We start from the raw sequence: 12,038 nt of genomic DNA on the forward strand, positions 1-12,038 counted from the left end.
CATTGCCTTTTTACAAGTGCATAATTTATAGGCTTATTGTGTCAAGATTTTGGTTCCGAAATCTAACACCTGGATACCTCCCCTCTAGAAATCCTGTGTCTGCAGTGGAGTCTGGACAGCGTACTGCATGTGGACTGCTGGAGAAGGTAAGGCTTATATATTTTTTCTTTTTTTTTAAAACACGAAAGCACTAAGTCTAGTATGTAAGGGTCTGTGAGGCGGGTATTTGGTGTGTTCGCCAGGGGGGGGGGGGGGGGGGGGGCGGTTTGAAAATTTGCCTAGGGCGCCGAGAACCCTAGCACCGGGCCCTGCCTCTCACGCTGTCCTCCTCCTCTACCCCTGTCACGCTGTGTCCCCCTCCACTGCCCCTCTCACGCTGTGTCCCCCTCCACTGCCCCTGTCACGCTGTGTCCCCCTCCACTGCCCCTGTCACGCTGTGTCCCCCTCCACTGCCCCCTCACACTGTGTCCCCCTCCACTGCCCCTCTCACGCTGTGTCCCCCTCCACTGCCCCCTCTCACGTTGTGTCCCCCTCCACTGCCCCTGTCACGCTGTGTCCCCCTCCACTGCCCCTGTCACGCTGTGTCCCCCTCCACTGCCCCTCTCAGGCTGTGTCCCCCTCCACTGCCCTCTCTCACGCTCTGTCCCCCTCCACTGCCCTCTCACGCTGTCCCCCTCCTCTGCCCCTCTCACGCTGTCTTCCTCCTCTGCCCCTGTCATGCTGTGTCCCCCCCTCTGCCCTCTGTCACGCTGTGTCCCCCTCCACTGCCCCTCTCACGCTGTGTCCCCCCTCCACTGCCCCTCTCACGCTGTCTTCCTCCTCTGCCCCTGTCACGCTGTGTCCCCCTCCACTGCCCCTCTCACGCTGTGTCCCCCTCCTCTGCCCCTGTCACGCTGTGTCCCCCTCCACTGCCCCTCTCACGCTGTGTCCCCCTCCACTGCCCCTCTCACGCTGTGTCCCCCTCCACTGCCCCTCTCACGCTGTGTCCCCCTCCTCTGCCCCTCTCACGCTGTCTTCCTCCTCTGCCCCTGTCACGCTGTGTCCCCCCCTCTGCCCTCTGTCACGCTGTGTCCCCCTCCACTGCCCCTCTCACGCTGTGTCCCCCTCCACTGCCCCTCTCACGTTGTGTCCCCCTCCACTGCCCCTCTCACGCTGTGTCCCCCTCCACTGCCCCACTCACGCTGTCCTCCTCCTCTGCCCCTGTCACGCTGTGTCCTGCCTCCTCTGCCCCTGTCACGCTGTGTCCCCCTCCACTGCCCCACTCACGCTGTCCTCCTCCTCTGCCCCTGTCACGCTGTGTCCTCCTCCTCTGCCCCTGTCACGCTGTGTCCCCCTCCTCTGCCCCTGTCACGCTGTGTCCCCCTCCACTGCCCCTCTCACGCTGTGTCCCCCTCCACTGCCCCTCTCACGCTGTGTCCCCCTCCACTGCCCCTCTCACGCTGTGTCCCCCTCCACTGCCCCACTCACGCTGTCCTCCTCCTCTGCCTCTGTCACGCTATGTCCCCCTCCACTGCCCCTCTCACGCTGTGTCCCCCTCCACTGCCCCTCTCACGCTGTCTTCCTCCTCTGCCCCTGTCACGCTGTGTCCCCCTCCACTGCCCCACTCACGCTGTCTTCCTCCTCTGCCCCTGTCACGCTGTGTCCCCCTCCTCTGCCCCTGTCACGCTGTGTCCCCCTAAACTGCCCCTCTCATGCTGTGTCCCTCCTCTGCCCCGCTGTCACCCTCCTCTGCCCTGCTGTCACCCTCCTCTGCCCCGCTGTCATCCTCCTCTGCCTGCCCGCTGTCTGCCCCGCTGTCACACTCCTGCCCCGCTGTCACACTCCTGCCCCGCTGTCTGCCTGCTGTCACACTCCTGCCCCGCTGTCTGCCCGCTGTCACACTCCCGCCTTGCTGTCTGCCCGCTGTCACACTCCTGCCCCGCTGTCTGCCCGCTGTCACACTCCTGCCCCGCTGTCACACTCCTCTGCCCCGCTGTCACACTCCTCTGCCTGCCCGCTGTCTGCCCCGCTGTCACACTCCTGCCCCGCTGTCACACTCCTGCCCCGCTGTCTGCCTGCTGTCACACTCCTGCCCCGCTGTCTGCCCGCTGTCACACTCCCCGCCTTGCTGTCTGCCCGCTGTCACACTCCTGCCCCGCTGTCTGCCCGCTGTCATGCTCCTGCCCTCTGTCTGCCCACTGTCACACTCCTGCCCTGCTGTCTGCCCGCTGTCACACTCCTGCCCCGCTGTCTGCCCGCTGTCACGCTCCTGCCCGCCTGTCTGCCCGCTGTCACGCTCCTGCCCTCTGTCTGCCCACTGTCACACTCCTGCCCCGCTGTCTGCCCGCTGTCACGCTCCTGCCCTCTGTCTGCCCGCTGTCACACTCCTGCCCCGCTGTCATGCTCCTGCCCCGCTGTCTGCCCGCTGTCACACTCCTACCCTCTGTCTGCCCGCTGTCACGCTCCTGCCCTCTGTCTGCCCACTGTCATGCTCCTACCCCGCTGTCTGCCCGCTGTCACGCTCCTGCCCTCTGTCTGCCCGCTGTCACGCTCCTGCCCTCTGTCTGCCCACTGTCACGCTACCTCTCACTCCTCTGCCGCGAGCCAGCCATAGAAAAAACCAAAGAGCACATAAACTTACCAATCCGCGCGGCGTCGGGACCCAGGAGACTCCTCTCTCCCGCAGCTGTCACTGAATATCGACGTCAGTGACAGCTGCGGGAGAGAGGAGTCTGCTGGGTCCCGGCGCTGCGTGGATTGGTAAGTTTATGTGCTCTTTGGTTTTTTCTATGGCTGGCTCGCGGCACCTCAGTGACAGCGCCGCGGCACCCCTGGGAGCCGCGGCGCACACTTTGGGAACCGCCGGACTAAGGGGTATATTTACTAAAATGCTGGTTTGAAAAAGTGGAGATGTTGCCTATAGCAACCAATCAGATTCTAGTTAACATTTTGTAGAATGCCCTAAATAAATGATAGCTAACATCTGATTGGTTGCTATAGGCAACATCTCCACTTTTCAAACCCGCAGTTTAGTAAATATACCCCTATGGGATCATTGGGGCTGGTTTATTACATGTGGCAATTCTGTACATATGTGCAGCAACATGGAGACATAAGACAGGCCGGACTAACAGCACAGGATGAAACCAGATGAACTCCCGCTCTGAGCTAGTGCAGAAACTGCCTACAGAGCGATGGGAGGTTCTGTGGCAGCATTCCCGCTGGATTAGGTTCATGAGTGTTGTTACACCAACCTACAAATCCAGACTTTCCATGTGCAGGATGACGATTCTGAGATGTGATTGAGTGGGGGCGTTTACAGGGTGTCCTGCCTTATGGGTCATCGCCTCTTCCACCTCGCAAAACAATTTGATTTTTTCCTGCACTTCTGAGAGATTGTGTCCTTATATTTATAATACACGTTCCAGGTACAGAGATAATGCATACATGTAATAGAGACAGTTGTGATCATAATTAATGTAAGGCACAAATACGGCTGAACCGAACAGGTTTCCCTGCACGTTTCCCCATCCTTATAGTCTGCAGGCTGCTGCACTGTGACCTCTGATCACTCAGCCCCTTGTGTCTGGGTCCCTCTAGTGCTGTGAATCACATAAAAGTGTTGTCTCCTCGTCTGACCTCAGCTATCTCAGTGCAGGTCCTGTATCCTGGGACTAGAAGTCCTCCCTCTGTTTGGCAGTGTGTACATCTCCCTGACTACTACTCCACAAGGGCCCTATGAATTCATTAGGACGCTCCTTGTGTGAGCATTACAGTCTTCCGTCTTAGCCGATAATCATTTTCGAGTTCAGGGAGATTCTACTACTTAACTTTCATATGTTCAGAACAATAGAAAAAAACAAAGAGTTAATAAGTGTAGTTTTATGTGTCAGAAATGTACACAAGATCTATAGCTTCATTTGCAACTAAGGGGAAATATAGGGAATGAAGTGCAGTGATCGCATTACAAAGCTTCTCCTCTCCCCATGGTGTAGATTAAATTGAAGCCAGCAATTACTATAAGCATAGATTCCCCAATACACTGAGACTGTTATTATTAATATATAAGTAACCAACAGTCACAGACATACACTGAATGCAAAACCAATGGACACAATACTGGGGTAGTTATTATCACAGGATGCTGAATTTGAGAATAAATAGAGACGCTGAAGGAATGAATTAATACACAATAAGTAATAGCACCCAGCGTATAGTTCATTGTACTCACACATCACACAATTGTAAATTATTTTGCTGGTTTTTGATGATGATGATATATAATTTTGTAATAAATAAATACATAAAGGTTATGATTTTAAATAATGGAGAATTTTAAACGATAAACACATTACAAAACTATGACCTGTTACACGTATTAACTCTTTGCTCTATGGTACCGTACAGTATCTTCAGTGTTAACCCTCCACTATCTGCCAGAACAAGCAGACAAACCCCTCAGTAAGGGAACAGGTGCTGAATGTATTAATGTCTACTAGACCCTCTCCTTGTGCGGTCATTACCCCTAGATCCATTGCACGCTAACACAACTCCACATCTGAAGACTCGGCTCCTAGTGTGGACTCCGCTGTGTAGTCTGACCTGCTGTCTGCAACAAGGTCAGACACTTGTTTTACATCGGGCTCCTGACTCAGGTATGTTACATATCTTAGGTGACACTGAAACATTGGAATGAATTAAGGGGGTGGTCCCAAAGTGTAAGTAGTTTGGACTTTGAAGTGACCTTTTCCACCAGGAAAGGCGAGGAGCAGACTGCTTCTCTGTTGGCGGTTCCTAGGACCTTGAGTTTGGCACCTCTACATGGGGTAGGTGAACAAGCATGCGCCCACATACTTATGGCAGAACCTCCCAGTTCGCTTCCCAACCAAAGATCTTAAAGACCTTCAACAATCTTTTTCAAAATGTATATGGGCTGGCAGAACACCCAGGGTAAGGATACTCATTTTCTACAAGAAAAACCCAAGGCTTGAGCTGGAACGGATGTTTATTTAGCTCACCCACTGTACGGTTCACAAAATCCAGGTTTTTATGTTGTAAAATAGATATTATGTAACTAGATTCATTCTTGCATGCTACAGAATATAATGGCACCTTTGGTTGAAGTGGGGGGTATATGGCGTATGTCATACCGCCACTTCTCCTGCTGCCTTCATTGTAACACTATCACATTCCAGTCACTTATATTATATATATATATCTAAGATACGTCCCTTTCTCACCACGGAAGCCACGAAAACCCTTGTTCACTCGCTTGTTATCTCTCGCCTTGACTACTGTAACCTCCTTCTCTTTGGGCTACCTGATTCTCGCCTTGACCCTCTTAAGTCTATCCTCAATGCTGCTGCCCGCCTCATGTTTCTCTCCCGCCGCTCTGTATCTGCGGTCTCGCTCCAACAGTCACTACATTGGCTCCCCATGGCCTGCAGAAATAAATTTAAGCTCCTCACCCTCACCTTTAAAGCTCTTAGTCAATCTTCCCCTCCCTACATCTCCAATCTCATCTCTACCTACTCTCCTACCCGCCCCCTCCGCTCTGCCTCTGACCGCCGCCTCACTACTTCACTGATCACCTCCTCTCACTCTCGTCTTCAGGACTTTGCCCGGGCTGCTCCCCTGCTGTGGAACGATTTTCCACGTTCCATCAGGTTAGCATCTACTCTTAAAGGCTTCAAGCGTGCCCTTAAGACTCATTTCTTTATTCAACTCTATCAGTCCTCCTAACTTCCTTGTCCTGGCTCTCTCCCCCAATTAGTACCACCCTATTTGTGTCTCCCCCTTCCCTTTAGGATGTTAGCTCTCATGAGCAGGGCCCTCTTTCCTTGTGTGTTCCATCTACTGTTCCTTCACCCTCTGTACCACTTGGCTGCTTCGCTAGCCCTGTTTTACCTGTTGTATTAAGCTTTGGCCTTCTTCCTGCTGATTTCTACCATCCCTTCCACTATCTGTCCCAGATATAATCTGATTTGCTTTACCCTGTCACCTGTGTTTGTATATATTTTTGTATCATGTTGTGTCTTGGTTCTGTTTTCTGTATATGTAATGTACGGCGTTGCGGACCTTTTGTGGCGCCTTATAAGTCAAAGATAATAATAATAATAATAATAATAATATATATATATATATATATATATATATATATATATATATACAGTGGTGGAAGTGGGGGGTATACGGGTATACAGAGTATGTCATACCGCCACTTCTCCTACTGTCTTTATTGTAACACTATCACATTCCAGTCACTTGGATTTTCCATACCGCCACTTCTGGATGTCATTTTTGTTCAGATCAATTGGTATTTATCATCCCTGACATGATCTATGAACATACATATATACATACATACTTACATACAGTATGATGCTTACATGCTTGTACACACTATTATAAAGAATGTACTTGTCAGACCTGTGGAAGAGAACACTGGTACATACATGTAGGCAGGGATCACACGCCTGTACACAGACATTCAGACAGTGCTTTCTTGACTATTTTAACTAACACTTTTCTACCGGACAATGACCTGGTTATTGTTGTGTGTCTTATCTATATTGACAGACTGTTCCCAGTTATTCCCATGCTGGTGTCACACTGACATCTTGGATGAGCGCAGACCTCCCGTTGCTTGTAAAACATGCGGATTTCAGTGGGAAATTATTTATAGAAGAAATATTTGTAGTTGCAATGTCTCACGGCTCAGAGATGATTGTGACATGTTTCTCAGTTTTGTGGTTTGTGCGATGTAATTCCTGTCTGCTCTTCTAACCACAAACACATCTAACACAAGCTTTGTGGCTGCAAACATGACCTGGCAATCTGATAACACAAGTGGCATATACTTATATTCGTGGAATCTCCATCCACAGGCCCCCTACCTGTCTGTCCATGTTGGACCTACCTATGCCTGTCCTTTCTCTGGTTCTGCAGAGTCATACACCTGATGATTAACCTGTACATAGCGTCATACTTATAGTGCTTGTTATGTTTCCGTCACATCAGAATTGTGATCTTCTTCTTTGCCCATCTGGTTACCAGTTGCAGACACTTTGACCACCAGAATAGCGATTGAGGGTCCACACAGGGGAGTGTGTTACCCTGTTGCTGCTGAAAGCCAAGTAATCTGTTTACCCTATTTTATATCTGTATGAAGATAAGAATAATTGACGATGTCACCTCCTGGCTGAGATATTGAACTGTGATTTATATCCAACTCCATTATGGCAATATGGTAGAAATACAGTACTTTGGTGACCTAAGTGGTGTGGCGTTCATTTAAGGCACACTTTTATGCGTATACAGTCTATGGACACGAAAGAAGGGAGGGGAACAATGATCCACATTGATGTAAGAAGAGGACACTTGACCCATATTACAAAGCTTTGGCCCATATTAGCTGGTAGAAAAGGCACTTACCTAGGGGTGTGATACGTAGTTGCAGGATATTACTCTCAGTGGTCACATTTCTCCAGACTTCCTCTTGCTCCTGTATCCGTTCTGTTGCGCGACAGATGTATTTTCCACCATCGCTTTGCATTATTCGATCCAATTTTAAGAAGAAGAGTCCAGGACTCACTTTTTGCGCCACTAGTTGGCCACTACTGTACCTTTGGACATAATCCTTTCCCACCACCAACTCTCCATCCTGCCGTAACGATGCCATCTCCACCCACTGACCCGTTGACGCCATCCTAAACCAACTTAGAGACATCGACATGGGAGGTCCAGACACCAGACATTGGTACTTGACTGAATTCCCTTCATAGACCTCTGATCCATCAGTGCTGAGTATGACCTGGCGGTTATGGTGTTCTGGAAACATAAGAGTTAATGGGTCATGTTTTACATATAGTTTACAATTTAGTCAATATTGCCTTGAAAACAATGTGTTCTTTTTTGTATTGTTATTGCTGGAATCTTCCATTTGTTCCTATATCATTAATTTTTCCAGATGTTACTGTTTCTCTTAGCCCCCCCCCCCCCACCCCCTATCTGTTTTAGTAGTGGTGCAAAAGGTGCCTATTTTGGATCACCGCTATGTATCCTAGTAATGGAGTCTGGATTCCAGAGGCAATATAACTGCTAATCCACCTACCACTCCTAAAAATAAGAAAAGTAAAATAATCAACCCCATATATACCAGCCCAAACCTTATTAAACTAATACTAAACATTATATTACCCCAAGTCCTAGAACCCTAGAACTGGCCAAGACCTATTATGAGTCCTACAAGATCCAGATCCCATCAGGTTCTAAGTACATAATAACCCGTCACAAAGTCTACTTTGTACCAGTTGAAACGTTTTTGCTCTGAAATACCTTGATGCATTGTATTTATGGAAAACAGTCACACGATTCTTCTTGTGTGTTTTGTGTCCTACAAAGGACTTTAGGGACCAACTAATGTGACTTTTACCCTAGACGCACTAATGTCTTAAAGGGACCCTTCCTAAAACTGTCTGCTGTTTCCTCCCCCCGAGATAGGCATCCAGCCCTAGATCCTATGTTGTTCATATTACTCAGCCCTGGTGTATCCATCTTGTAGGTCTACCCAGGCAGACACTGTATCTTGTACTCAGCAGCAGTGAGTGAGTGCACACTAGTTCAGGGGTCAGCCACCAACCACACGTCGGAACTTCGAGCTTCTGCTTCATTCAAGTGGATAGAGATGGGCAAAACAGAGCTGTTGCGCATGTACAACAATTATTCCCATGTTCCTTTTCAGAACTGAAGACGTCTGACCCCCGTGTGCTGTCTCCAGAGGTGAGTCAGACGCAAGAAAGCAGAGCTGCCCACATATGTTTTACTAATATATGTTTTTAATGGTAAATTGTGTGTATACATGAAATTGGTGTTACTACAGTGTGGTATAATATGAACTAAAGACACTATTATCTGCATAATATGGGCAGCACGGTGGTTAGTACTTCTGCCTCACAGCACTGGGGTCATGAGTTCGATTCCTGAGCATGGCCTTATCTGTGTGCAGTTTGTATGTTCTCCTTGTTTCCTCTGGGTGCTCTGGTTTCCTCCCACACGTCAAAAACATACTGGTAGGTTAATTGGCTGCTGACAAAATTCTCCTTGGTGTGTCTGTGTGTGTTTGTGTGTAGCAGGGAATTTAGACTGTAAGCTCCAATGGGTCAGGGACTGATATAACTTACAAATATTCTCTGTACACCGCTGTGGACTTGGTGGCGCTATATAAATAAATGATGATGATGACCGCTATTAGTATTATCATGTTTTTAAAATGTACAATTGACATACTTGGGCTTGACTAGATTTTAGCCGACACACTGATAGAAGAAGGTTGCCTACCCCTTCACTAAGATAAATGCAAAATGCTGGTTTCAGCGTGGGTGCCAGCGGGCAGCAGACACATCTATCACATTGCAATAACAAATACAACGTTACCTGTGATGTTCATATAGTATTCATGTAACACCGCAGAACCTTTATGTGTAATACTGTTCATTATGACACCACCTCTTATCAAATATATATCTCTATATGATAAAATGTATCCTTACGTTAGACCATTAGACAGACATTACTTCCTCTCTAATCATATCTACTGCTAATCATTGCTGGGTTCACCACAGAACCGTGTTGTACTGTCATTATAACACCACCTTTTATTTCTTATATAATGACTCTGCTGAAAGCCCAGATATATCAGTCAGTGCTCTTTAACCTTTTGTGGCTATTCTTGGTTTTTAACTATTATATGCTCTGCGGAATCTATCAGTGTGTATATGACAGGGGGCACTCGGTTGTTGCAATGTTCTGCAGATCTCTAGAGAGCTCAACCTGCATATCATTAGTATAAGATGTATAACGTTGTGTTACAGGAAGGATAAACTTGTGGTTACCTGTACCAAGTATTTCAGATGTTGCAAATGAATATATAAGAATAACGTAGGTTTTGGAGATAGATTGTAGAACTTAGATTCATAGTTTCTCAAACTCACCGGTTGGTTCTACAGACACAGATATAAATGTGGAATGTTTGATCTTGCTGGACCCCTCTTCAGTAACCGCACACATGTATAATCCCCCGTCCTCCAGACGGGCCCAGTTAATCCTTAGAGCCCACGTCTCTTGGTCTCTCCTTCCCACTGACAGCTGTCCCTTTGCAGCCCGGGCACCGTACAGCTTCCCGAAGGTGATAACACCAGACGGTTCCCAAGTCACCACCTTGTCATTATCAAATAGCCAGGCGACGTGGAGGTGGCCTCGGGCAGCATTTAGATGGGTGACAGAACAGATGATCTCCAGAGGACTCCCAGAGTTGAGAGTTGTATCTGTACTCTGGATCTGCACCTCAAATTCTCCCCCTGAAAAGACATTTGTCAGCCATTATCTTTCAGTGAAGTAAATGTGAAAATATTTTTTCATGTTCTATTGTTGGATATAGACACTTCTGTGGGACAGCCATGATGATCCATTCTTCTCTCTCCCATATACTCTCCTTTCATCCTCCTCCCCTCTAAATAGATGTCTGATAAGAATATAAAGTACTACTAGCTGCAGTATAGAAGGAGCAGTGATAGACCTGACGGACAATACAGCAAGAACGATGGTGGTGCTTCAAATGGACTGTTTAGCTGCAAATGTTCATACACAGTTATTTCTTTATAACGCTCTTAGATAAATAACAAGTTCGAGTAGAAATAAAACAAAAGGGGGACTCACGTAAAATGTAGCAAAAGACATGACAACAGCATGTGAGGAAAACAATAATGAGAAAATTGGTAGAGAGAACCCTCCCCATGACTGCTTACATTCTAGAGGAAGGGGTGGCGAGAGAGAGGAGTGGTGACTTGAATAACATGGAGATGGTGGGCAAAGGAAGAGGGTGGTAGTGGGCAAGATGATCAAGAGGAGGTAGGATAGATGAGCATGAAGAGGTGGGTTTTGAGGGAGCGTTTAAAGGTTTCTAAGTTGGGAGAGAGCCGGCTGAGGTAGTTTAAAGAGTTCCAATGGTGGGGAGCAACACAGTAGAAATCTTGGAGGCGTCAGAGCGGAGTGGCCAGGTTGGGATGTACCTTGATACAAGGTCAGAGAGTTAAGGGAGAGATATGTTGCTAAGGGCTTTTGTAAGTGAGGGTGAAGAGCTTGAACTGAATTCTAGAACAGATAAGTAGCGAAGTGAAGGGATTTATGGAGAAGAGCAGCAGCAGGAGAGGAATATGAGCCTAACTGCAACATTCTGGAGAGATAGAAGGGAAAGATGGGAGCCAGGAAGTCCAGTGAGAAGGAGGATGCAGTAGTCAAGATGAAATATGATGAGTGAATGAACCAAGATTTTCATTACTTCCTGAGAGGAAGGGCAGATATTAGTAATGTTACAGAGGAGGAGGTGTCAGTACTTAGTGAGAAGTTAGATATGAGGAGTAAAGCTGAAGGCAGAGTAAATGGCAACTTCATGGTAGCAGGCATAAGGGAAGGGGAGAGCATGATGTTATGAACCATAAAGGAAATACCGGGAGGGCTAGGAACATTAGTAGGTGGAAAGATGATGAGCTCAGATTTGGAGATGTTAAGTTTGAGGAAGCAAAGTAGTGACAGCAGACAGGAAGCTAGATACATGGAATAGGAAAAAGAGCGAAGTCAGGGGAGGAAAGATAGATTTGTGTCATTGGTGTAGATGTAGTGGTGGAGGTCAAAGGATTGAATAAATTTGCCGACAGAGGTCATGTAGCAAGAGAAGAGCAGAGGGCAAAGAACAGAGCCTTGAATGAGGTGATAGAGACATAAAGAGGGGAGGAGGAAGAGTTAGAAGATGAGACACTAAAGGAGCGGCCAGAGAGGTTGGAGGTGAACCAGGAGTGGACAGTTTCATCAAGACCTAGGGAGTGAAGGGTGTTTATGAGAAGAGAGTCCTGGGGGTAAATGTATCATAGACAGGTTTTTGCATCCCGCGCGAGATCGGCGAGATGACAGCTAAAATTTAAAGCGGCGCTGCCTTGTAAAGGAAAACTTGTGTAGTAAAAGGAACAAAGTTACCTCCAATCCCTGTGACTTGTATAACAGAA

General features: G+C 47.9%; 1 protein-coding gene across 1 annotated transcript in view; it reads right to left on the reverse strand.

Moving 5' to 3' along the window:
* LOC142139682 (immunoglobulin superfamily member 3-like) overlaps nucleotides 1–12,038 on the reverse strand; it is a 36,115-nt gene that overhangs the window by 4,149 nt on the left and 19,928 nt on the right. The window contains exons 4-5 of the mRNA XM_075197505.1: nucleotides 9,972–10,337; nucleotides 7,414–7,809 (exon numbers count right to left, since the gene is read on the reverse strand). Coding sequence (XP_075053606.1) covers nucleotides 7,414–7,809; nucleotides 9,972–10,337 — 762 coding nt within the window. The remainder of the gene's footprint in view (nucleotides 1–7,413; nucleotides 7,810–9,971; nucleotides 10,338–12,038) is intronic.

This window comes from Mixophyes fleayi, chromosome 2, assembly GCF_038048845.1.
Source record: "Mixophyes fleayi isolate aMixFle1 chromosome 2, aMixFle1.hap1, whole genome shotgun sequence".
Taxonomy (NCBI): Eukaryota; Metazoa; Chordata; class Amphibia; order Anura; family Limnodynastidae; genus Mixophyes; species Mixophyes fleayi.